The sequence below is a fragment of the Ipomoea nil genome, unplaced genomic scaffold, assembly GCF_001879475.1.
Source record: "Ipomoea nil cultivar Tokyo-kokei standard unplaced genomic scaffold, Asagao_1.1 scaffold0146, whole genome shotgun sequence".
NCBI lineage: Eukaryota > Viridiplantae > Streptophyta > Magnoliopsida > Solanales > Convolvulaceae > Ipomoea > Ipomoea nil.
In genome coordinates this window covers 2,173,743-2,199,503 of record NW_017616574.1, presented here as the reverse complement: position 1 = coordinate 2,199,503, position 25,761 = coordinate 2,173,743, and the positions used below count along the sequence as shown (strand labels likewise).

At 32.6% G+C, this 25,761-nt stretch overlaps 1 protein-coding gene across 3 annotated transcripts; it reads right to left on the bottom strand.

Annotated features, from left to right (window-relative positions):
* Nucleotides 1-4,424: 4,424 nt before the first annotated feature.
* LOC109173099 (beta-galactosidase 8-like) lies at nucleotides 4,425-14,320 on the bottom strand. 3 transcript variants are annotated; one of them, XM_019322365.1, is made up of 20 exons: nucleotides 14,081-14,320; nucleotides 13,730-13,965; nucleotides 13,501-13,596; nucleotides 12,991-13,103; nucleotides 12,815-12,881; nucleotides 12,632-12,724; nucleotides 12,368-12,511; nucleotides 12,181-12,269; nucleotides 11,952-12,057; nucleotides 11,754-11,841; nucleotides 11,344-11,462; nucleotides 10,764-10,928; nucleotides 10,474-10,670; nucleotides 10,269-10,378; nucleotides 9,798-9,907; nucleotides 9,538-9,651; nucleotides 9,275-9,376; nucleotides 8,972-9,183; nucleotides 8,505-8,883; nucleotides 4,425-4,436 (listed from the first exon to the last, which is right to left on the bottom strand). In XM_019322365.1, exons 2-19 carry the CDS (start codon nucleotides 13,898-13,900, stop codon nucleotides 8,517-8,519), a joined length of 2,463 nt encoding a protein of 820 aa, XP_019177910.1. In that variant the 5' UTR covers nucleotides 13,901-13,965; nucleotides 14,081-14,320; the 3' UTR covers nucleotides 4,425-4,436; nucleotides 8,505-8,516. The 3 variants fall into 3 exon arrangements, with proteins under 3 accessions (XP_019177910.1, XP_019177905.1, XP_019177918.1); XM_019322360.1 differs by lacking the exon at nucleotides 4,425-4,436 and adding an exon at nucleotides 8,190-8,463 and having other exon boundaries at nucleotides 8,547-8,883; nucleotides 14,081-14,314; XM_019322373.1 differs by lacking the exons at nucleotides 4,425-4,436; nucleotides 12,991-13,103 and adding an exon at nucleotides 8,213-8,463 and having other exon boundaries at nucleotides 8,547-8,883; nucleotides 14,081-14,308.
* Nucleotides 14,321-25,761: the final 11,441 nt, after the last annotated feature.

Genomic DNA, 25,761 nt, shown 5'->3' with positions numbered 1-25,761 from the left:
TTTTGTTCCGGTTAAGGGCCTAACATTATTGACTCTTATTAGAATTGTATATATATATATATACTAGTTTTTCATGCGCATTGCGCGAATAGGATAATGCCAAATGTTTATTTTTAAACAAATACTTCAAAGTATATCAATACAAGATTATATAGGAGATGTTCATGCATAGATAATTGAATGTTGAATTTATTTATTTAAATTGATAATTCAAAGTATATGAATGTAAGATAATATAAGAAAGATTTGATTATAATTGTCATTAAAATAAATGTTTAAAACTTTGTAAAAATTTTAGTCTAAATACTTAGTCTAAAATGATAATATAAATAAATATTACTTTTGGTTTTAATTTCTGACTCTGTTTGACAGAGCTTATTTAGGAGCTTATAGCTTATTTTAAACTACTAATAAGCTATAAGCTCTGTTTGGTAATGTTGCCAAAATACGCTCGTAGCTTAAAATAAGAGCTTATTTTGGAAAGCTACCTTAGATAGCGTTTCAAAATAAGCTAGTAGCTTCCTAACTTTTTTTCCATCTTTGTCCTTATTATTTTAAAAAAATGACATCCTTTACCCTTCCCAATTAAAATGATTTTCTCTTCTCCTTTATCAACTTTCATCGCAATTATTATTATTATTATTATTATTATTATTATTATTATTATTATTATTATTATTATTATTATTATTATTATTCTTATTATTATTGTTGTTGTTATTCTTATTATTATTATTATTATTATTATTATTATTATTATTATTGTTATAATTGTTATTATAGTTATAATAATAATAATAATAATAATAATAATAATAATAATAATAATAATAATTATTATTATTATTATTATTATTATTATTATTATTATTATTATTATTATTATTATTATTATTATTATAAATAATAATACCACCACCACCACCACCATATGAAGGAGATTCGCAACAATATTACTACTTCATTATGGGATCGCAACAATATTACTTCTTCATTATGTGATGCTAAATCATGATTATGCTAATAATTTTATTTTAAAATGTTAATTTTTTTTAAGACAAAAATGTTAAATTTTAATATGTAAACAAACTAATTTAAATTTTATGAAGATGTCCTTTTTTGTCTTTTTACAGTGATCAACTTATCAAAATGCTACTTTTACCAAACACTTTCAAGCATAACAACTAGCTTAATAGCTCTTCAGTTTTCAGCTCCTAGCTTATAGCTTTTCAGCTTTCAGCTCCTTTTAAGCTTGTAGCTACCTTTTCAGCTAGGTTTGCCAAACATAAGCGCTATAAGCCTTCGTAATTTTCTTTTGGGTAGCATTGTCATTGTCTTCATCTTCAGTACTTGTCCTTTTCTTTTTTATTGGTAGTGTGTCATGTGTAATTGGGTTATTGGTGGTAGTATAGAGGACATCGTCATGTAATGAGATTATGGTGTACGAAGCAGTGGATTTGCTTTATTATGTATATGACTGGATCATAGTTGTACTATGAACTCTTGATCTTGCAAGTGCCTGTTAATATTTGACAGTGTTTGTTTTTTCCTACATGTTTCATGTGTTGTGACTTGTGAGATTTGTGCTATAGATTCTCATGTGAAAATATTTAACAAAATATTAATATTTATTAAAAATTTACTATTTTTCTTAAATTTTATTATTATTATATGATTGTGATTATTACTAAAATAATAATAGTTGGCTAGAAACACATAGTTGTTACTTATTACCGACAAGTGTACGTTTATTTTTAGAAAATATTATTATAGCTATAATAAGTATATAATTATTACTATCTTGGCAGGTCAACACCATATACAAATGAAGAAGATAAAGACGATTGTAAAAGTGACTCATCAAAAAGTAAATCGAAAAGGAAGAATTAAGATCGTAATCATAGTTACGTTCCGATTGTATTTAATTAATTACTTCAAGTTTGTAGTTACTAATTCTAATTGACATTTTTGTCTAAATGTTTAATATTAGTAAAATAACCCTGAGTTTGGGAGGAAAAATTTGGTCAGACACTTATGTTATTATATATATATATACTAATTTTTCACGCGCATTGTGCGAATGCAATAATGTCCAATGTTTATTTTTAAATAGGTACTTCAAAGTATGTCAATGCAAGATTATATAGGAGATCAGATGTTCATGCATAGATAATTGAATGTTGAATTTATTTATTTAAATTGATAATTCAAAGTATATGAATGTAAGATAATATAAGAAAAATTGATTATAATTGTCATAAAATAAATGTTTGAAACTTTGTAAAAACTTTAGTCTAAATATGATAGTATAAATAAATACTACTTTTGATTTGAATTTCTCTAAGTCTTCATAATTTTCTTTTGGCCTAGCATTGTCATTGTCTTCATCTTCAGTACTTGTCCTTTTCATTTTTATTGGTAGTGTGTCATGTGCAATTGAGTTATTGATAGTATTATAGAAGACATCGTCATGTAATGAGATTATGGTATAGCAGAAAGCTGTGAATTTGCTTTGTTGTGTATATGACTGGGATCATAGTTGTACTATGAACTCTTGATTTGTAGATTCTCATGTGAAAATATTTAACAAAATTTAAATATTTATTAAAAATTTACTATTTTTTAAAATTTTATTATTATTATATGATTGTGATTATTACTAAAATAATAGCTGGATTGAAACACAGAGTTGTTACTTATTACCAACAAGTGTACGTTTATTTTTAGAAAATATTATCATTATTACTATAATTAAGTATAATTATTACTATCTTTGCAGGTCAACGCCATATGCAAATGGAGAAGATAAAGATGACTGTAAAAGTGACTCATCAAAAAGTAAATTAGAAAGGAAGAATTAAGATTGTAATCATAGTTACGTTTCGATTGTATTTGATTAATTACTTCAAGTTTTTAGTTACTAATTCTAAATGATATTTTTGTCCAAATGTTTGATATTACTAAAATAACTCTGAGTTTGAGCTGAAAAACTTGGTCAGACACTTCTGTTTTATATATATATATATATATATATATATATATATTAATAAGAAAATGAAGCTACCTCAATTTTTATTAAAAATCACCATTGTAGTAATAAAATTATTTATATTCATTCATTGTTTATGTTGGGGGTTGGTAGCTAGGATGGGCCGAGTTTAGTCCCTGCTCGATTTGAGACGTGGAATTATGGCTTATCATGGAGGGATATGATTAAATGTTAATGTCCACCTACTTATCACGACTTAGTTTTAAGTAGAATATAATATGACAATCATATAGCCAAAGAACTTTGTAGTTAATCGTGTCTGATTTACAACAGTCACATGATGGGTCAGAGCCGAGTTCACGGGTTTGAATCGAAAAAGAGGCAAAAGCTGAGTCCAGTCCTAGATGAGATGTGAGCATAGGTCGGACTGCAGTCAGACATGCTGAGCAACTGGGCTTGGTGCTCAAAGGTTGCGTCAGGTGCTGGGAGGGGATTGTTGGGCGTCGGCAGGGTGGGCCGAGTTCAGCTGATGATGTGGTTAAATAATTAATGTCCACATACTTATCACCGATTGATTTTAAATATGATATGATAACCAGATAACCAAAGAACTATGTGATTAAGCGTGTTTGACGAAGTAAGCATAATGCCGCGCTGAAATCCAATAGTTTATAAATTAGCTAATCTTATTATAATAATAATATACCAAACTAATAATTAAGATAGATAGATGAGTAATGTCATGTCAAAGACAAATATAATACTCCGTATTAGAAAAGTTAGTTTAAAGGCCAAAAGACCAATTTTGTCCTTCCAGGTGTATCAATTTCTTTAAACAAAATTTGTCTTGCTCGTCATATGTCTCAATTAAGCATCACAACTATACTCTTTACATTAATGAACTTATTAATCAACTTTATCACAATTTAATCAAATCACATAAAATAATTAAAAACCCCCCAAAAAAATCCTTTTTGTAAATACTTAGTACGACAATAAATGTGTTGTTAACATAATTTAATCTACAATTACTTAGACATGTGCGCCGTTGGAGGTGAGAAATCTAGGAGCCTTCACACTCTGACCTGACAAAACATTTTACAGTGACTCAATGGTTAAGTAGACATGGCCAAATATCGGTACGCACAAGGAATCTTTCCACTTTAGGCATAATCCCTACACTGTCACTGTCGAAATTTGAACACTAATCTCTTCTCTCAAATACTGTCTATTGAACCAATAAGCTAAGCCTGTGTGGAAAATGTCACCGAAGGTTAGATAAGCAGTGGGAGGTGCTTATAACATAAGCAAGCAAAGCTTACATACTTCACGTCATTAGTGGTCCAAGGTTATGAGGTTATCCATATGCATGATCAATTGAAATCTCTAAAACTAATTAATAAGGTTTACTTGAGATCACAAGCATTCAATCTGATTGGAGATTGAGCTAAATCGAGCTAAATCAATCCATATTAGAGCATCCACAATGGTTGGAGAGAATTGGGGAATAATGTAAGAGTGATTAGGAAAGAGAATGTGGAAAGAAAAAAAAAAATCAAAAAAAAAAATTTAAAAAGAAGGTTTAGGCGTGCCGATCGGCGAGCCTGACGCGCGTGCATTGCACGCGCCCGTGTGGGCTGCTGCTGTGCGCAAACCACGCACAGCAGCTGTTCCTTCATTTTTCTTCTTTCTGACATTATTTTAATTTCTTCTTGCAGATGAATTCTGTCCAAATTTATTCTCCCCTACATTAGCTATAAACTTGAAGTGGGTGAATTAATGCTGCAATCTCCTCATATTATCTACTGATGTAGATGCTCTTAGTGTCCAAAATGAAAAGGAACTGCATGTCATAAATTATTGCTTATAGAAGTAATATAAAAGGAACTCCATGTAGATGCTCTTAGTGTCCAAAATGATAAGGAACTGCATGTCATAAATTATTGCTTATAGAAGTAATATAAAAGGAACTCCATGTAGATGCTTTTAAGTAAATCACCTTGTGGATCAATGGCATCAAATTGCTTCTTTATTGGCATCACCTTGTGGTTTTCAGATATTATATTGTAACATAGTTACTAGTATTTTTTTTTTTTTTTTTGAATGCTACTAGCTCTATTAGAATGTAGTATCTGTTCATATACTTTCCCAACCTACTGAAACACAAAAAATCAATAACACCTCCACTGAGGCTTGAACTCACAACCTTCCAAATGAAAGTTCAATCCAGGTACTATTAGACCACATAGTCCTGATATAGTTACTATTATTTAAAAAAAAAAAATCTCTTTAATTTTGAGTTCGAACTTTACTAGAAAATTATGTTTTATAGTACTAAAGTTAGAAAATCGTAAATTTCAAACCATCGTTACTGTCAGCTACCTAAAAAGTGGTAAGAAATTTAAACCATATTTAATGCGTGGTCTGAAAGTTCATTACCTTTCATAAAAAATAGAGTTAATCAACGATTTGGTCCCTCAATTATTACCAAATTGTCAATGTAATTTTTCAATTGCTTAATTATCAATTTAGTTCCTGAAAATAATTATTTTTAGTTAATTTAGTCAATTCGGCCGTCTTCCATCGAAGGCCAGAGGGACTAAATCGACTAAAAATAATTGTTTTCGGGGACCAATTCGACGGCCGAGGGACTAAATTGACTAAAAATAATTGTTTTCGGGGACTAAATCAATGATTAAGCAATTGGGAAATTACATTGATAGTTTGATAATAATTGAGAGACCAAATCATTGATTAACTCTAAAAAAAAATATAACTTCACGTGGTTGGAAGTTTTTTCTAGGCACAAGTGTCAAATAGACTCATCTATTACTACGAAGTGCTCAATTCCCACCACGAACTAAATTAAATGTCAAATAGGCCCATCTACCAGCTAAATTTGTTCGATTAGCATTTTTTACAGGTTGGTAGCAGGTTGCCTATCTAATTATTAAAAATAAATAAATAAATAAAATAAAAAATTAAAAAAAAAATTAAAAAAAATAGAAAATTTAAAAAAAAATATCAGCCACCGGGACAGCCGGGGGCTGATATTTTTTTTTTAATTTTTTACTTTTTTAATTTTTTTTTTTTTTTGAAAATACTTTTTTAATTTTTTTACTTTTTTAATTTTTTAATTTTTTAATTTTTTAATTTTTTAATTTTTTAATTTTTTTACTTTTTTAATTTTTTAATTTTTTAATTTTTTAATTTTTTAATTTTTTAATTTTTAATTTTTTTATTTTTTAAATTTTTTAATTTTATTTATTTATATTTATTTATTTTTAATAATTAAATAGGCAACCTGCTAGCAACCTGTAAAAAATGTCAATTGAACAAATTTAGCTGGTAGATGGACCTATTTGACACTTAATTTAATTCGTGGTGGGAATTGAGCACTTCGCAATAGTAGATGGGTCTATTTGACACTTAAGCCTTTTTTCTATAGTCCAATGTAAAATTGAAAGTTTTTTGAATTAAAACAGAAAATTTAGATTGACAAAATTTTATTTTATTATTATTATTTTAATTTTTTTTTGGAAAATTTTACATCATTTTATATTGATGATTTTGTTGAAAACGGGTTCACCATAAATCGGGCATATATGTACATAATGGGAGGTAGGAAAATAGTAGCTTTATTATTCAAGGCAAATTATATCGTGCACCAAGGCGCATAATCATGTTCCAAAATGATGTCGTTTTGTATGTGTTTTTTTTAGAAATTCTGTTTCCCGTTTCTGCCGTTAACTTCTAAAAAAACAAATTATGTTTCGAATGTAGAGAATTGTATAGCAGAATACATATAAACTCCTAACATAATACACATAATCTAACGTAATACATAATACACATACACTCTTAACAAAATACACATAAACTCTAAAAGAATACACATAAACACGTGATAAAAATTAAAAAAAAAAAAAATTGTAACGGACGGAACGGTGTCCGTCGCGTCAACTCTTCACACAACTTATAAAAACGACGTCGTTCTAGGCCAGGCCGCCCTGGTGCACGATATAACGATGATTACCCGGGGTGCTAGGCCCAAAATAGTATGTACAAAGCCCGAGACCCATGCCAATGGACCATAAGGAGTTTGGTGAGCCCATGAAGGATTTTTAAGGGAAGGGAAGGATGCCTATTTATATTTTATATTGTTGAATGACTCACAGATGGTTGACAAATGAATGGCATTGGGCAACCTTCATTCTTGACCACACATGTGTGCTCCACTATTTTGCTTCCAGCACACTCCATAAGCTTCCTGCCCTTTTATATAAGATCTTGAGTGGCTTGGGTGGTTAGCTCTTGTGTTATTATATTAAGTGGGAGGTTGTGGGTTTGATAACCCTTGATTACACCTCTTATAATATTTTGCTCTAAGCTTTATTCTTTCCTTAGCTCAATAAATTTCTATTATTCTTATTGAGTCGGGCCCATGTCCCCATCATATATATACAGGGGCGGATCCAGCATGTGGGCAGTTGTCCCCCTCCCCCCACCCCCACCCCATATATAACCCTTCTATGTGTATATATGTATGTATAGTACAAGTTTTAGTATAAGTATAGCAAAATAGATAAAAATTACAAAAAAAAAAAAATGATTAGATTAGTTGGCAAAGCACATGTGTTATCTTTGTAGAGGCTAGGGTTCGAATTTTGGCACACTTTTTAAGAGACGAGGCCAGGGTTGGAATGCAATGTGTGTTCTGACTAGTGTTGAAGCAAAAGATACGAATGATCCGCAATATGATTTTGGCACAGCTTTTTAAGAGGCGAGACCAGGGTTGGAATGCAATGTGTGTGCTGACTAGTGTTGCGGCAAAAGGTTCGAATGCAATGTGTGTGCTGACCAATGTTGCGGCAAGGAAGGCCGGAATTGGCCTCCTCCGCAGCTTACCGACTGAACAGTCGATAATTTTTTTATTTTTATTTTTTTTTGAAAAAAATGTGTAAAAAGTTTGGCAAGATATAACTTTTGACTCGGTTATTTGATTGGGATAATTTTTTTTTAAAATCGCGTATTTTTTCAAACACTTGTTTTAAGTATATATGTATGCATTTCTTGTCAATGGATTTAAAGTATTAGTAATTTCAGCAGTGAAAGTTCTTCGTTTCAACAACACAATATTGAAAAATAGATAATAACGGTAGACCATCATCAGCACAAAGTATAATTGACAACAAAAACGCAAATTGAAAGACTGCTTCTTGATTCAAAGATAATTCATTTCTTTCAGATATGGTAACAGGGAGTACAAGTTTCTTCTTTTTCTTCTTCTATTTCTTTTTCATTCTTTTATTCGTTTTCATTTTATGTTGAAATTTCGCGTTTCACAAATACCTACACAAGGTGCCTTAGGCACAAGAAGCTTCTACAGCTAAACTCTTTGTAACTCCTGCACACGGATTGCCAAATGTGGTGCTCGAGACTCCAAGAGAGCAGTTTCGCAATCCAATGCAAGCCTGTGATCGTTTCGTGTTAAAAAGTCTTGGAATCGAAAAACCAAGTGCTTCAGTTATATAACACGAAGAAAAAGGGAACTAACCTTCTTTACAACAGAAAGAGCGTTGGTGCTCCTGCATTTACCATGGCTAAAACTTCCACAAGTCCCTTGAGGAGTGCCAAAGCTTGCAAATTTTATCGTTGAAATCACTTGGTTAGAAAGAGGGCACTCGAGAGAGAGCGCTGCACCTTCTTGTTTTTGCCCCGATAGGTCTGAAGTCCACATGTCTACGGGCATTGGGTGAGACTCCGAAACTCTTGAGCATAGACTTCCTACCTCTCTAGTTGCAAATGATAGCTTGGTTGGATCTCCACCAACTTCCTCAAATACCACTAGCACATTTCCACTCGATTTTAGCCACGAACGAGGAACATGGTAACTGCATGCATGATGTATACAACTCCAGTTCATGACAAAGATTCCTTAAAAAAACGCTACGCTTTAACTTTAGCAGATAGAATACTAACTAAGTCTGAGAAGGCTTTCCACAATTCCTGAGGCATTTGTCAGAATTATAGGGTCCTCTGTAGTTACACGAATCAGTGCAACCACCATTTGAAGCAGTATACGTTGGCCAGTACCGCCCAATGCTTTGTCCATTTACCCATGCCACCCCCTTTCCCATCCCCGTGAAATCTATAGCAAGCGGGCTATCACCGCCAGGGGCATCAAAATTGGCCTGAACGAACAAGAAACACAAATTTGTAATTGTAGTTCATAGTTTTGTAAACACTAACTGTTTCAAAGAGAACGCAGCCCACAAGTATTACCTTGTACCATATTAATGGTTGATTTGTAGGCAAAGCAGGCTTTGACATCCAAAGCGAAGAATCTCCATTGAACAAGCTCAACTCTTCCCCTTTTAAACCAATCTGCAAGTTCAGAGTAAAAAACGATGAGTCCACATTTAACTTTCAAGAGGCTACGAGGCTACGAGCTTAAAAAGATATTACAGACACATTAAAGAAATAAGTTAATCTCGAAAGCTAAGACGTAGTGCTATACTGCTATACATTCTGAAATTACGATTAACCTGATATGTCCACTTCTGCGAGGAAAGATCAATACTTGATCCACTTTTCGAATCTTTCAGCTGCACTGGACCAGTAATCCCTGCTCCCTTTAAATCGAAATGTCCTCCATAATTCTGGAGTCAATTGCAGGTGTTAACAGTTCATCCACTAATCATCCCATTTTGCTTAATAAATCGATGAAACCAATCGGTATAGAACAAACATGCAAATAATAGCTTCTTACAAATACTTAAACACATTAAAATCGGAGATATCTAACCTGAAGTCCAACTGTCAAACTCAAGAGATCAATTTTATTTTTCCCCGCTACAGGGCTGACTGGAACGTCTATTGAAACTCTAGCATCCTTACTGCCTCCCTTGCCACTGCCTGGTAAACAACTAACTCGCTTTTGAATATATGGGCAATATTATATGGTTAAGCAAATACTTTTAACATCAATCGTCATACATTAAGGATTTAAGGGCCTATTTTGAGTGAGTCATATTAAATTTACAATCATCTTCAAATCTAGACTTACCAAATGTGTAGCTTAGTATTGAATGTCAATTAGTGCACATTTGCAGATCAAAAGTATTGAGAATAGTCACCTAATATTCGGCTATACTTTTTGTTTTTATTGCTTTTGATATGCATAGGTGGTCAATAAGACGGTTAAAACCAAGGACCTAGCGTTAGAAAGATAATACTGAGAGAAAATAGTCGTGTAACATAAGTTATTTTGCATCACCTGCAAGCTTTCCATTAATGAAAACGTGAAGGGCATGTCCAAGTGATTGCACATGGAGAACTGCTTGAGATCCATCTTGCAGGAAAGGCTCATCGCCTTTAATTTCAATACTGCGAACGCAAGAAGTGAAAGCTTCAAAATACTAAAACATCGAAAAGAGTTGGAGATAATGATGGAAACCGTGCATTTGCATCAACTTTGGTACCTTAAAGAATACCACAGATAGTCACTCGCATCAGCTGTAGTATTTATTTGTTCCACTAAACCATCCTTTGTGAAGGCCTTATCGCTTGAAATACCCACAGGCTCGTTAACCCAACTCCAACCAGATAGTGATGCCCCGGAAGTATCAGCTTTAGAAGACTGACTGACAAATCTCGGGATGGTTGCTACAGAGTTAATCTGTCATCACAATTCGAAAGAATTAGGTCGTGCTGCTGCAAAAGCTAGTGGGTGTTTGCATGTAATTATTTGAGGAGGAGATTGAAAACAAACCTTTGCAGTATTAAGTGCCACATTCTTGCAGTCTGGTAAGATGCTTACAGACCAAGCGGGCAAGAGATAAGAATTTCCATTGAAGGTCACTGTCGCATCAGATTTGGTATGGATATTAGCTAGGAAGGCTGAGCACAGCCCTGATTCAGTCTTATAAACGCTGGCCTGACAACGAAAATGACTTTTCATTAATGGGAAAACCATTCAGTTGTGTGTAAAACATAATGCTCTACTCTCCTCAGAATGTGTTTTGTGATTCTTTGGCCAACCATATGATATGGAAAATAATTTTAAAAAATATACTTGTCAACACAGTTTTTAACTACACAATTTTCTCAAGAACTATGCCAAACTTTTTGAGTGGACAAAGAATGAGTACTTCTATTTGGTGTTAAAAGGAGATGGATGGCAACTAAGTACAACCATCTAGCACAAGAATTCATGGATACACAACACAGAACACTAACACCTCTAAATATCAGGGAAAAGAACCCTATAATGCTCGTGAATGACTTTATCTTTACGAGATTTGTTATGGATGAAAGTCTTATTTTGAGACGGGAAATATCATTAATAGTACCTCCAAATTTGAGCCGAGAGAAGTGATGGTGGGATCAGTTGCGACCATAGCTGCTTCACAAAGCTTTATCGCCTTGTGTAGATCTTTTAAGTGGCCCCATTTTGGTTGTCTTATTTGGCCTACACCACACATGGAGATTTTCAAAACCTTTTTAACACAAGTCACAGAAAAGAAATTATTTGCACTGGAAAGTATAATTGTAGACTATATAAACTATTCCCATCTATTACTCTTTAACTAAGACTGCAAAACTTTGTCTTTTGCATCGCTGCTTGGTTAAGATTACATAATAGTTAACCCTATGATTCCTACAAATTGACAAGAAAACACGAGTGGTCTTGGCTTTGATCACAGGAAGCACGAATCAACAAGCAGAGAAAATTTTGGGTATCAAGATTCAAGAACTTTACCATACTCGTCGAGTGGAGCATCATAATCATAGGATGTTATAATAAAGGGTCCACCAGAGGATCGACCAAAGTTAGTTCCTCCGTGATACTGTTTAAACAAAGCCAAAAGCTAATTATACAAGTAATGTGTTGTTATTTTTGCAGAGGGGGAGAGAGAAAGCAAGAACGAATTGCATGTCAAAAGCATCGCAACAATACCATGTAATAATTCTGGAAGGTTCCGCCCCGCTGGAAAAACCTAGCCACTGCAAAAGCAATGTCTTCTACTGGTCTATAAGGCACAGGGCCACCAAATGAAGTAAACCTGAGATTCAAAAGAACCATATCATCTGAGTAGAAGAGGGATCTATGGACTATGGATTCTTAAATTGATATTTCACTGGATGAGATTGCTTGTCTACCTTAACGCAAGAAAATAAAGACTTACCATCCAGTCCAATTCTCAGTCCACATTTTTGGCTTCTTATCGGAGTTGGGCGTGAACTGGTCACAATAGAACCCATTGCAAGTGTTTATCTGTCAATTCAGAATTTCGTATTATTCGCTACTTCAGTAGATATTTTCAAACTACTACTAGATGAAATTAATACATAAGGTGGAAGAAAGCAACTCACAATAGGATCAGGAGCATCTGCTTGCTGGCACATAACCCATGGTACCCCGGTATCCAACGAGGTAGCCATTGCTGCTGCCCATTCCACATATGGTTTAGCACGAGGTCCATAGTCGAATTGAACATTACCATACTCATTTTCAATCTGCACGGTAATAAAAGCAATTAACTTGATTCAGTTTACTCATCAGTCATCACCCAGAGATTCAAATTCCAAATCATTACACTTGGGCTTTAACACAAAGAAGCCAGCCTAAGATAGTACCTGAGACAATATGATGGGACCTCCTTGGGATGCATAGAGATTTTCTTGCTTCATCAAGTCAACAATCTTGGTCGTGAACCGCTGCATTTCAGCCTGGAACAGGACCACTTGCATTAACAGGTAATATGAAGACAGAAGCTATTGACAAAAACTGGAAATTAGTAACTAGAATGACGTAGAAACCTTGAACGGCTCGTTGTTAGATCGAAGTTCAATCCCAGGTATAAAATGCAACCAGACAGGAAACCCACTGTTTCAAGAAAACACAACATGCCCACATTAGTTAACACCAACCTCAACATTTGCAAAATGAAAGACAAGTAAATTTCTAAAAATATAGCCAGAAGAAGAACATTTACCCATAGTTCCACTCAGCACAGGCATAAGGCCCAATACGTAGATGAACAAATAAATCAGCTTCTCCAACCAGTTTCACAAATTTAACAATATCTTTCCTCCCTTCAAAATCATACTGCAGAAATCCCTTATCATATCAGCACCCTTTAGGCCTTTACTTTCTTCAATATTTTGGTTAATAAATTAACAAAGGCAGACAAATTAATAATCAAAAAAGTTTTTTTTTTCCTTAAAATTTAACCCTGGGCATTACCTAATCCGTTTGATAAACTTTGAAAAACAAAAACAAAAAAGCAGAGAAGCTCAAGCCATCACTCCAAACTAAGACTCTTGAATCTTGATACATAAACCAATAATAGGAAATTCTTTTTGTTTTCTTGTTTTGTAAAATTTCCTTAACAAGTAAAATAAAAAGGCAAAAATTGAAGAACAACCAAGAAAACGTGTGAATCTGGAAAAGAATAAAAATCTCAAGAATTAAACAAAACAAAAAAAAAAAATTTATCATAAACCTGGTTTCTAACTGGTTCGTGCAAGTCCCAGAAAATATAAGTCTCGATAACATCCAAACCTCCATCCTTCGATTTCTGAATCAAGTCTGGCCACATCTGCATTTTATGTTCACAGAAAAATAAAAATTAAAAAATTTACTGTACAGACACATGAACAAATGGTGGTGTAGAGAGACAAAGGTACAAGAGCTTAAGAGAGAGAGAGAATGAGGAGAGGAAGCTCTCTCACATCAGGAGTGCTCCGAGGATAGTGGATGGAGCCGGAGATCAAGACCCTCCGTTTGCCGTCAATGACCAATGCACGGTGATCATACGTCACATTGGCGGCAAACGGCGCCAAGCACTGCAACAGAACCACCGCGAGCACCACCGCCACACCTCCCCTCATTTTCACCGTCATCGCCACTCAACTAACCGCTCATCAAAAGCCCAGACTTTATTCCTCCCCAAGAACAGATTTTGAAACTGTAAACATATATACAACGAGACACTCGTTAGTCGTTCCTGTTGTGTGCAGAAATGGATTTCTCAAAAGTTCTTTCTTTAAAGCGCTAATTTCTGAGGTTTCTTTGGCCGATACCTTGAATTTTTCTGAGAGTTTATCTTACAAGTTGTGTAGCTTAAGAGTTTATGAGAAAGGAGCGGTCGAGCTCTCTATCATGCGCCGCGGCCGCCGTGCCACCGCTCTTATCCTGAGCCCACCTGACGACGTCGGTTCGTCGCCTTCTGCTTCGTTATTAGCTGCTCACTCTTCTGCAACTAAGCTTTGCTTAATGCAATAATGCTTGATAGATATATCAAATATAATATATCTACATATATATATATAGTTGAAAGGAGAAGAAAAATCAAACAACCTTAAGAATTTTTATTACTTTTCATGATGTTAAAATATATTAGATTATAATCTATTTATAGTAAAAGAACTAACAAATTATAGCTAAAAAAATTTAAACACTAACCCACTTACGCTAGGAAAGTAACTAACTACTGATCCCCAATTTCCTTCTTCAATTTAAGAAATGTCTCCATTTTGTAAAGATATTTACAACTTGATATTTATTTAAATAATACTCAATGTTAATTTTTTTTCACCAACTAACTCTCTGATTTTGTGATACTTAATATCAATGTGTTCGCTATGACCATGAAAGACAGGATTCTTAGACAACAAAATTGCAGACTTGTTATCACAAAAAATAGTTGTAGCCTTGTAGGTACTTTTTGCTTGTGTTGTAAAAATTTCAAAATTCTCCTCAACCAAACAGCTTGAGTAACACAATTTGCTGCTGCAATATATTCTACTTCTGCGATTGAAAGTGCTACAATATGCTGCTTCTTTGAAGACCAAAAAAATATGACTGAACCAAGTTTGTAGAACTTTTTTAACCATTGCACCATTTTCAATCGTATCTCCATATAACCTCATCTTTTTCACCATATCAATAAGATGAGTGAAATACGTATCTACTGTTTCTGTAGAAGTCATTTCACAATTATCATACAACATTCTCAACGACGGCAACTTAGACTTCTATGCCCGATCAACTTCTTTGTGTGACACCTTTAAGATGCCCCAAGCTTGCTTTGCTGTTTGAGCATGAGCTAATTGTCCAAAAATGAAGTAATCAACACCTTAGTGAATTTATCCCAATTCCAATTGATCCGCCGTATAGCGGCTGTCGGTTGTATCAGCTCATTTTGGTAGACTGGGATCAACAAAGCTCCAAAGATTTTGAGCTTTCAAATGTGTGATCATCATAATCGAGGTTGATTGACTCTGATACAAAATGTTAGATATATCAAATAATATATATATATATATATATATATATATATATATATATATATATATATATATATATATATATATATATATATATATATATATATATTTGTGTGTGTGTGTGTTTAAGTTCCAGTGCGGGTGAATGCTTCCCGTGCAGTTGCGCGGGTGATTGATGTGCGTGAGTTTTGTACTTAATGTGCGTGAGTCTTGTACTTAAGGTGTGTGATGTTTGTGCTTAATGTGCGTGACTCTGTAGTGCTTAATATGCGTGAGTTTTGTACTTAAAGTGCGTGAGTCTTGTGCCTAAGATGCGTGAGTTGTGTGCTTAATGTGCGTGCGTACTTAATGTGAGTTGTTGTTGAAACTTTAAAGTGCATGAGTTTGTGCTTAATGTGCGTGAGTTTTGTGCTTAAGATGCGCGAGCCTTGTGCTTAAGGTGCGTGAGTTTTGTACTTAATGTGCGTGAGTGTGTACTTAATGTGAGTTGTTGTTAAAACTTAAGATACGTGTGTTTTTGTGCTTAAGCTGCGTGAGTTTTGTGCTTAAGGTGCGTGAGAGTTGTGCTTAAGATGCGTGAGTTTTATGTTTATGGTGCATGAGTTTGTGTTCTGAATGTATTTTGTTTGTGTGTTTAATGTCTGTCTGTTGTGTACTTAAAGTGCGCTAATCTAATGCTTAGTGTGAATCCACCGCACAACCGCACGGGAAGTACCACCCGCACCTGATCCCTTCCATATATACATACATACATATTTTTATTTTGTGACGAGTAAAAGCTTTTATTACTTCTCATGACGTTAAAATGCATTGTACTACCATCTATTTATAGCAAAAGAAACAACAAACTATAGCTAAAAAAAAGTTAAACACTAACTCACTAACGCCACTAAAGTAACTAACCACAAATCCCACTTAAAAAAAAAAAAAAAAAAAAAAACTAACAACTACTTCGTTTAATATAATAATAATAATAATAATAATAATAATAATAATAATAATAATAATAATAATATTATTATTATTATTATTATTATTATTATTATTATTATTGTTATTGTTATTATTATAACAAGGCACCAATGCACCATCTTTATATTTAGGCGCTAAATCTCTTCTCTTAATTAAAACAATTACTAATTTTCTTAAATTATTACTCCGTATCATCATCATCATCATCATCACATCATCATCATCATCATTATTACCTCTAATGGTCCTCCAAGTATTGAGATATTACCCACTGTGGTCCTGCAATTTTAAACCGACCAGAAGACGTCCTACTAGTTTAAAAACATAACCACACATGATCCTTCGTTAGTTTTTCTGTCAAAAGAGAGTTAAGGGGAGGACAAAATTGCCATTTCACCATTACTTTCTTCCTTATTGCCTTCGTTCAGAGCACCGTAATATCGCAAACTATTTTTCCTCCAAATCAAAGAGTCCTAATATAGTCGTGAAGGTCAGCGACAACAATGGAGGCTTCGTATGGATCAAGTTCCATGACAAGGAGTGGCATTTTGAAGAATGGTGATGTGAGCGTAATTGTACATGTTTTTAGTGTTAGTTTGAATCTATTTGTGGGGTTTAAGTTCATGAAAATGTTACTTTAAATGCATATTCCCTTGTTTTGTCATTAATATATGGTTTTATACTTGATTTGAATGTTTTACTGTGTTTGTTAGTGTTTTGGAACCATTGTAGATCAATTGCAAAAGCAAGGAAAGTTCTTGGACGAGTTTGGAGCCAAAACAAAGTCAATGTGAAGCTAAAGAGGTGGCTAAAATGCTTCAAAGAAAGTCAAAAAGTGGTACTTTCAATGGATTTGATCACAAGAACCAAACAAGGAAAAAGTGGAGCAAAAGACCAAAGAAGTGTAATTCCCTCTTAATTCAGCGACAACTTAGTATTTTGATCATATCTCATGCTAGGAATGTCTGATTCAGGTGATTCTTGCGCTATTGGAAAGAAGACTTGAAGGGCTACATCCTATGACTCATAAAAAAAACTTGACGCGTCGAAAATTTTCAGTGAAGTTTCATCAGTAAAAATTCTCACACAGATTGGCGACAGTTTGATTTTCGGACCATATCTTAGCCTAGGAATATCCAAATGAAGTGATTCTTGCGCCATTGGAAAGAAGACTTGAAGAGATGCAACTCTTATGAAGACATCAGAGTCTATATCAGAAGGAAAAATGGTCAAAATAATCCTGAAAATCGGACATATGTCACTGGGCGAGATTTTTGAAAATTTCCTAATTTATTCCTATTGAGCTTCAACTATAAAAAAACCCATCTTTGATCAACCCTAGGGCATTATACTGAATTTTGGAGACAAGAAAGAAGAGAATTAAGAGCTACAAGTTGTCTTGGGAAGCAAGAAGAAAGCTGAGAGATTTGGAAGAATCACTTGGTTTATTCTTGTACTCTTTTTGATTACTTGTAAACTCTTTATTATTGCTATGAATTCTATATTAGCCATGTATGGCTAAGTTTTCTTAAAGATTCTTGGGTAAAAAGTGTTTATGAACCTATGTGCATGTACTCTCAGATTCTTTAATACAATAATATTTGGATTATAACTTGTGTTTGCAATTGTGATTATATTTTTTGATGCTAGTAGTTAACGACCGTAACTCCTTGTTTCATGGTTTTCTTTGTGTCACAACGGGAGTTGGGCATAAATTAGGGCACTCACAATTGCACTTAACTGTTGCACCTTGAGAGATGACAAATATGTTATGGATTTTAATTCTTGATTATTGCACATCAAGATATGTTAGTAGTTAGGGATTTATTATGAATGCTTGTTCTTTTATTTTTGGGTGTTTATACCACGAGAGTGGATATTCACTAAGGTTAGAGATTACGGGAGTAACTCTATACCACCTTTGCATTCTCACACTTGTTAAACCCGAATTTTAATATTGTTCTTTAGTTTGACACTAGGTGATTAAATACTTGAATCCCATGAATCTCATTCTTTCTCAATTGTTTCCACAAACTTGCATACTTGTTCTTTATTTAGTTTTTCTCATTGTTCAATCATGTCTTTCGTTAGGATTAGCTTCTCGTGAATAAATTAGTAACTAGTGCTTAATACCTCACTTTCCTGTAGATCGATAACCCGATACTTCGAATATTTTTGTTTGAGAAATATACTACAACTAAATAAATATCTGACTGAGTCTTTAGATGTGGAAACAATATAAAACTTTGTGGATAAATCAAAACTCAGGGTGTAAGTATTTGGTGTGCTCCACATAAATGATGAGTAATATTGATTTTTTTTTTTTTGGCTATTATTATTATTATTATTATTATTATTATTAATAAAATAACAGCTGGCTCGAAACACAGAGTTATTACCGACAAGTGTACGTTTATTTTTAGTGCTACATTGAAACCTGCAAAATTAATGATAATTGACAGAATCTACTGTGTGATTTGGACCATTTGGTATGTAATTATCAACCTCACATGGTGGACAGTTAGGCTTTTATTTTAGGTATATGGAGTATGGACTAATACCTAACGTTCACAAAAAAAATCATGCACCATTGTAGTAATAAAATTATTTATATTCATCGATAATTTATAAATTAGCTAATATAATCTTATGATTATAAGTTTAATAATAATATACCTAACTAATAATTAAGATAGATAGATGACTAATGTCATGTCAAAGACAAATATAATATTAGAAAAGTTAGTTTAAAGGCCAAAAAATTAAAGCATTATGTTTGCCCTTTATATTTAGACCAATTTTGTCCTTCCAGGTGTATCAATTTTTTTAAACAAAATTTGTCTTGCTCAAGATATGTCTCAATTAAGAATCACAATTATATTCTTTATATTAATGAACTTATTAATCAACTTTATCACAATTTAATCAAATCACATAAAACAATAAAAGAGCCAACAAAAAAATCCTCTTTGTAAATACTTAGTACGATAATAAATGTGTTGTTAACACTTTTAGAGATTACTAGTTCTTTTACGCGCTTTGTGCGAATGGAATAATGCCCAATGACTATTTTAAATAAGTATTTTAAAGTATATCAATGCAATATTATATTGGAGATGTTTTCATAGGTATAAATATTGAATCGGTAATTCAAAGTATATATAAATGCAAGATAATATATGAGACATTGATTATATTGTCACTAAAATAAATGTTTGCAACTTTGTAATAACGCTAGTCTAAAAACAATAGTCTAAATAAATACTACTTTTGGTTTAAATTTCTCTAATATAATTATTCTTAATTCTCTTTTGGGTAGCATTGTCATTATCTTCATCTTCAGTACATGTCCTCTTCTTTTTTCTTTTTTTTTTTTTATTGGTAGTTTGTCATGTGCAATTGGGTTACTGGTGGTAGCATATATGGATGAGATTATGGTGTAGCAAGCTTTAGATTTGCCTTGTTATGTATATGATCTGATGGGATCTTAGTTGTACTATTAACTCTTTATCTTACAAGCACCTATTGATATTTGTTAGTGGTTGTTTTTCCCTATATGTTTCATGCATTGTGAGATGTGTGTCATAGGTTATAATGTGAAAGTATTGAACAAAATATTAATATTTATTATATTTGTATAAAATACTTGGTAAGTAAATATATATAACATATTTTGTATTATAACTTTGATATTTAATTACAAGATAAGGTAAAAAGAAGACAATGGACAATGTAGTGAATATAATAAATTAATAAATTTGAAGGTAATGAATTTTGAATTGTAGAAAATAAAGATAATATAACTAATGAAATTATATCTCTTTTAAAATTTTTATAATGAATAATTTTTTTTTTAAATAAAGGCATTATAAACATCTAATTCTAAATTAATTAAATGCATATGTATTATTTTTTGTTGTAGCTACTAATTTATTTAATTTAATAAGAGTAATAAAGTGGCGTACATACTTTTCATCAACAATAATGAAATCATTGATTTTTTTTTTTAAAAAAATTTACATTCGTTGTTGAGACAAATTGTTTTGAGAGTTTGTCAATGACAATTCTTACAATTCTTGTCAATAGAGGATGATAATAAATAATTCGAAATATATAGTTACAATAGATATTGTTATAATGATATAGTAAAAATTAACTTACAAATTTGTTTAGAAGTTTTAATGCATAGATATTGAGCTAGTGGGATGTCAACATTGTCAAATTCTTTGGAAAACGGTCTTACCGTTTTAGAGTTCAAGTGTAATTATATTTATGATCAACAACTTTGTAGTTAGGTCGCGCAGGTCTGACAATGATGTAAGAACAATTTTGTCCGATAAAAAAAATAATAATATACTATTTGTAAAATAATGTACAATTGTAGCATTATTAAAATACATACAAAAAATATTAATACCATAACGACCTAAATCATACCAATAATGCAAAAGTATAATTGAAATATTAAGTTTTGTTCTGATCTAAATAATCAAAATAAGATTAATTATATTAAACGGAAAAAAAAAACACTTAACCTAAATTTTTTTTAATGCATAAAAATCAAATGATTTTTAAAGTTATTGATTTATAATCTTTAATGCTTAACTTTGAATGTTAGGTATTTAGTTGGACTAATTATTTGACCAAAGTTTATGTTAAATTTTATATTATATTTTTTTAATACATTTTAACATATTCGTAGTATATATTTAACAATTATGCCAACTCTATTTGGGATGTGGTTCGAACCTAAGACCTTTCTTATAGAAATTAATGAGTAAGTTAAAAATAATAAATAGTTAACGGAATATTCCATTACTAAAGTTTATACTAACGGAATTTAAGTTATTTAGGGGAAGCAAATAATATAATAGAGGGTAAATAAGGAAAATCATTAAAAAAAAATACTAAAATCGAAATGATATGAACCATTCATTTTAAGAAAGACATTTTTTTTATTCCAGTTAAGGGCCTAGCATTATTGGCTCTTATTAGAATTGTAGATATATTTTTTTTAATACATTTTAACATATTCGTGGTATATATTTAACAATTATGCTAACTCTATTTGGGATGGGGTTCGAACCTAAGACCTTTCTTATAGAAATTAATGAGTAAGTTAAAAATAATAAATAGTTAACGGAATATTCCATTACTAAAGTTTATACTAACGGAATTTAAGTTATTTAGGGGAAGAAAATAATATAATAGAGGGTAAATAAGGAAAATCATTAAAAAAAATACTAAAATCGAAATAATATGAACCATTCATTTTAAGAAACAATAGTACTGACATTTTTTTATTCCAGTTAAGGGCCTAACATTATTGGCTCTTATTAGAATTGTAGATCTCTGACCGTACTATAGTGTACACCTGATCGATATCAGGTCCTATACTTGAGTAGAACCCAATCCGACCAGCACCGACCCGATCATATACTTCCCCGACCTGGATCCCAGACCGGGGGTGATATCGATGGTCGACTGGAGATCAGTACCAATTGCTTTGCTCTGATCATATTAGGTCGGGACCGAACACCTGACCTTCCATACTTGGAGCCTTGGGCCTAGCCTTACTAGACAAATTCAACGATAGTGGATCCTACAACGTCAAGAATTTGCGAACACGTGGATGGATCAGTCTGGACAACCGACCTCGCCCTTAGCATGCGTCTCACGTGCCATGCATGCTGAGAGACTGGTAGCTGTTCCCTTACACCCCATATAAATACCACATTAAATGCGAAGAAGGGGACTTTTATTTGAACAATTTCTAAACCTCTACTTTAAGCCCGAAAACCTTTAACCCACTATCACCAACAAAGCAGGCTAAGAAAAGGGCCAAAACCGGACCCGATTGTAATATCTTACAAATTAGTAGTATCCATCGTATTTACTACATCAAACACTAAAAAACAAAATTAAAAATAATTGTGTACTATCAATCCTCATGTAAAACGTATTAAAAACCTACCATTAATTAGACAAGCTGTCGGAGATGAAAAATTTAGTGGAGGAATGTCAGCGAAGGTTGTGCTTATAATATAAGCAAGCAAAGCTTACATATATACTTCACGTCATTAGTGGTCCAAGGTTATCCATATGCATGATCAGTTGAAAACTAATATAATTAAGGTTTACTTAAGATCACAAGCATTCAATATGATTAGAGATTGAGCTAAATCAATCCATATTAGTGTCCAAAACGAAAAGCAACTGCATGTAATTAATTATTGCTTAGAAGTAATATAAAGTAACGTGCTTTCAAGTCAAAACTTTTTAGTTATGAGTTACTAGAAGAGTATGTTTTATAGCATTAATGTTAGAAAATTATAAATTTCAAACCATTATTTAAAAGGTGGTAAGAAATTTAGACCATAATTATTTTTAACAGTGATTGGAAACTCAAACAAATGTCTTTTTTTTTTTTTTTTTTTTTTTTTTTTCTAGATTGTACACTGAGGCTCGATCTCATGACCTCCCATATAAAAGAGTCACTACATATCATCTGAGCATAATGTGATATTTAATCCTTTCTCATTGACAGAATTTTATTTTTATATTTGAAAAGCAAACACACAAAAGAAATAAGAATAAACTCATAAATCTTCAAAAGGATAGTTTTATCATCTCGATTGAATACGTCGTATAAAGTCTTTATAATACGATTTATTTTCTTGTTTAATTTATTAACTATTACATGAAAATAAAATTTATCTAATACACTCTTAAATTGTGATTGCAAATTTCTACCATCAAAATAAATAAATAAAAGCCTGAAACATAGACAATTATTCACGATAATCACGGTTTGTATTTGTCTGAACTCTGAAGCATTGTGATATTTTGCGTGTAAAATGATGTGTTTATCTTTAATTATTGTCACAGCCTGATAGCCTTCAGGGTGATTCGTTCCAATAATTTTAAAATCACAACACGGAACTTCATTCACGTAATCACGTCATATATATTCCTCCACCAATTATTCTTTATTTTTTTTTTCCTGTCAAAGTTATACATAAGAAAAATATTATTTAGAGTCTCAAAATCTACTCTCACCTAATAATATTATTCTCTCATACAATTTTTTTATGTAGACATTTTTATTGCAACTCACATACAAAATAAAAATAATCTATCATTGTTTGATACACCTTAAGAGCTCAACATACCATTAGGAAGAATGTAAATCCACTTTGAATATAATTTCACATTGTGATTGTCGAGATTCAAACCTTAATCACTTCTCCCAAATACTACCTACTAAACCAGTGAGTTAAGCACGTGCAGACAACTATAACTCTATACATAACTAGTGGTGTTCTAATTGGATATATTAAATATAATATATCTAAATATATATTTATCTTATATCATTTTTTTTGACAATTGTCACATACTCAACAAATTTTGGTGCAGTTCAGGAACATAGAACACATCGGATATAAAATTGGGAATACCATCCTTCAACTGAATAGAGATTTTATCTTTTTTTCTCAAAATTGGCACTTTTTACTTATTGCCAAATGTTACTTCAGACCGGACTGATTCATCTAGTTTGAAAAAACAATTCTTTCTTCCCACACATATAGTTACTACACCAGTATCCAAGAACCATATGTTTTTATCTGCAGAAAAACTATCACTGGCCAAAAGTAAAGTTTTAGAACTCTCACAAGACTTTTCAGCAATGTTTGCTTGATTTCCACGATTGTTTTACATTGTCCTTATTATACCAGCAATTTGCAATCTTGTGTCCATATTTGTCACGATTGTAGCAATGAAATGGAAATTTACCTAGGTATTACATCCACCTTTTCCTTTCCTTGGTTGGAGTTACCACGTCCTCCTCCTTGGTTGGAGTTATCACGTTCTCTTCCACTAGATCATCATCTTCCTCTTCCATGACCTCTACCAGATCTTCCACCTCTTTGATTAGTGCCAATCATATTAAGGGTGACTTGGCTCTTCAAAGCTTCTTTTGCTTGTGGCTCTGATTTTGACACAATCCTGTCAATATGACTTTCTATCATACCTTTCAGCTCTGCAATTGATAAGAGCTCAGTATTGTACGACTCTGTTATTGAAGTCACCACATGGTCATATTTCATCGGCATAGTTTGAAGAACTTTTTCAACCATTGCACAATCTTCAATCGTATCTCCATATAACCCATCTTATTCACCATATCAATAAGACGAGTGAAATACATTTCTACTGATTTTGTAGAGGTCATCTCACAATTATCATACAACCTTCTCAACGATTACAAGATAGACTTTTGTGCCCGATCGACTCCTTTGTGTGACACCTTTAAGATGTCCCAAGCTTGCTTTGCTATTTAAGCATGAGCTAATTGTCCAAAATTGGAGTAATTAACACCTTGGTGAATCTGTCCCAAGGCCAATTGATCTCGCCGTATAGCGGCTGCATAAGCTTCTTCTGGTAAATCAGGATCAATAAAGCTCCAAAGATTTTGAGCTTTCAAATGTGTGGTCATCATAATTTGTCAATAATTGTAATCAAGTTTCTCATCCAATTTGGGACCCGACCATACAATATTGAAATTTGTTGTCATATTTCACTATAGAAAATATCTCGGGGTTGGAAGATTGACTGACTCTGATACCAAATGTAAGATATATTAAATAGAGGAATAACAATATTTATTTTACTTCAAACTCTTACAACTTGATATTCAGCGCTAAAATGCCAAGCTATTTATAGGTAAAGGAAAAAACTAACCACTGAAGCACTAACACACATTACTCACTAACTTTAATTTATTTAACAACCCATTAACCCGCTATCTTAATTCCACTAATTAAAAATAACTAACCACTAACTTGGTTTAATATTATAATAATATTATTATTATAACAAGTTTTGATTCCATTTTGACATATCTCATCCCATACTTGTAAATTATGATTCTTCTTTGAGTTAATTCCAGCAATGGTCCTCCGACTATTGCGATTTTCCAAAATTAGTCATCGTCTTTTACTTTGGACGAATTAGACCCTTGACTATCAGATTTGTTCCACTAATGGTCCTTCCGTTACAAATCAATTTGTTAGACGTTAAGTAGAGGGGTACAACAGTCATTTCCTCTTATTTCTTTCTTCCACCAACTCCATTGCTTTGTCAAGCTTGAACAAAGGACGAGAAGCCAGTCAGACGGCGGCGGCGGCACACAAGAGGCACGACAGCTGGTTTCTGCCTCGATGGAACCTTGCTGGGGTCGTTCCTCTCGCGGGTCTGATAAGAAAGAGATGAAAGAAAGAGAATAGGAAGAAGGAAGAAAAGGCATACTAGAAAACAAGATCTCACCATTTTAAGTTTGCGCAGTTCTCTTTTTGCAATTTTCATCCTCCTTGCACACTGTGTAGCAATTGTTGCTTTCTTCATCCTCCTATAATGAAGGTGGGCCAGGAATCCACGGCAATGAGTTTGAAATCAATGCAAATAGATTTGATAAATAGTGGCAAACCCACTCTGGCGGT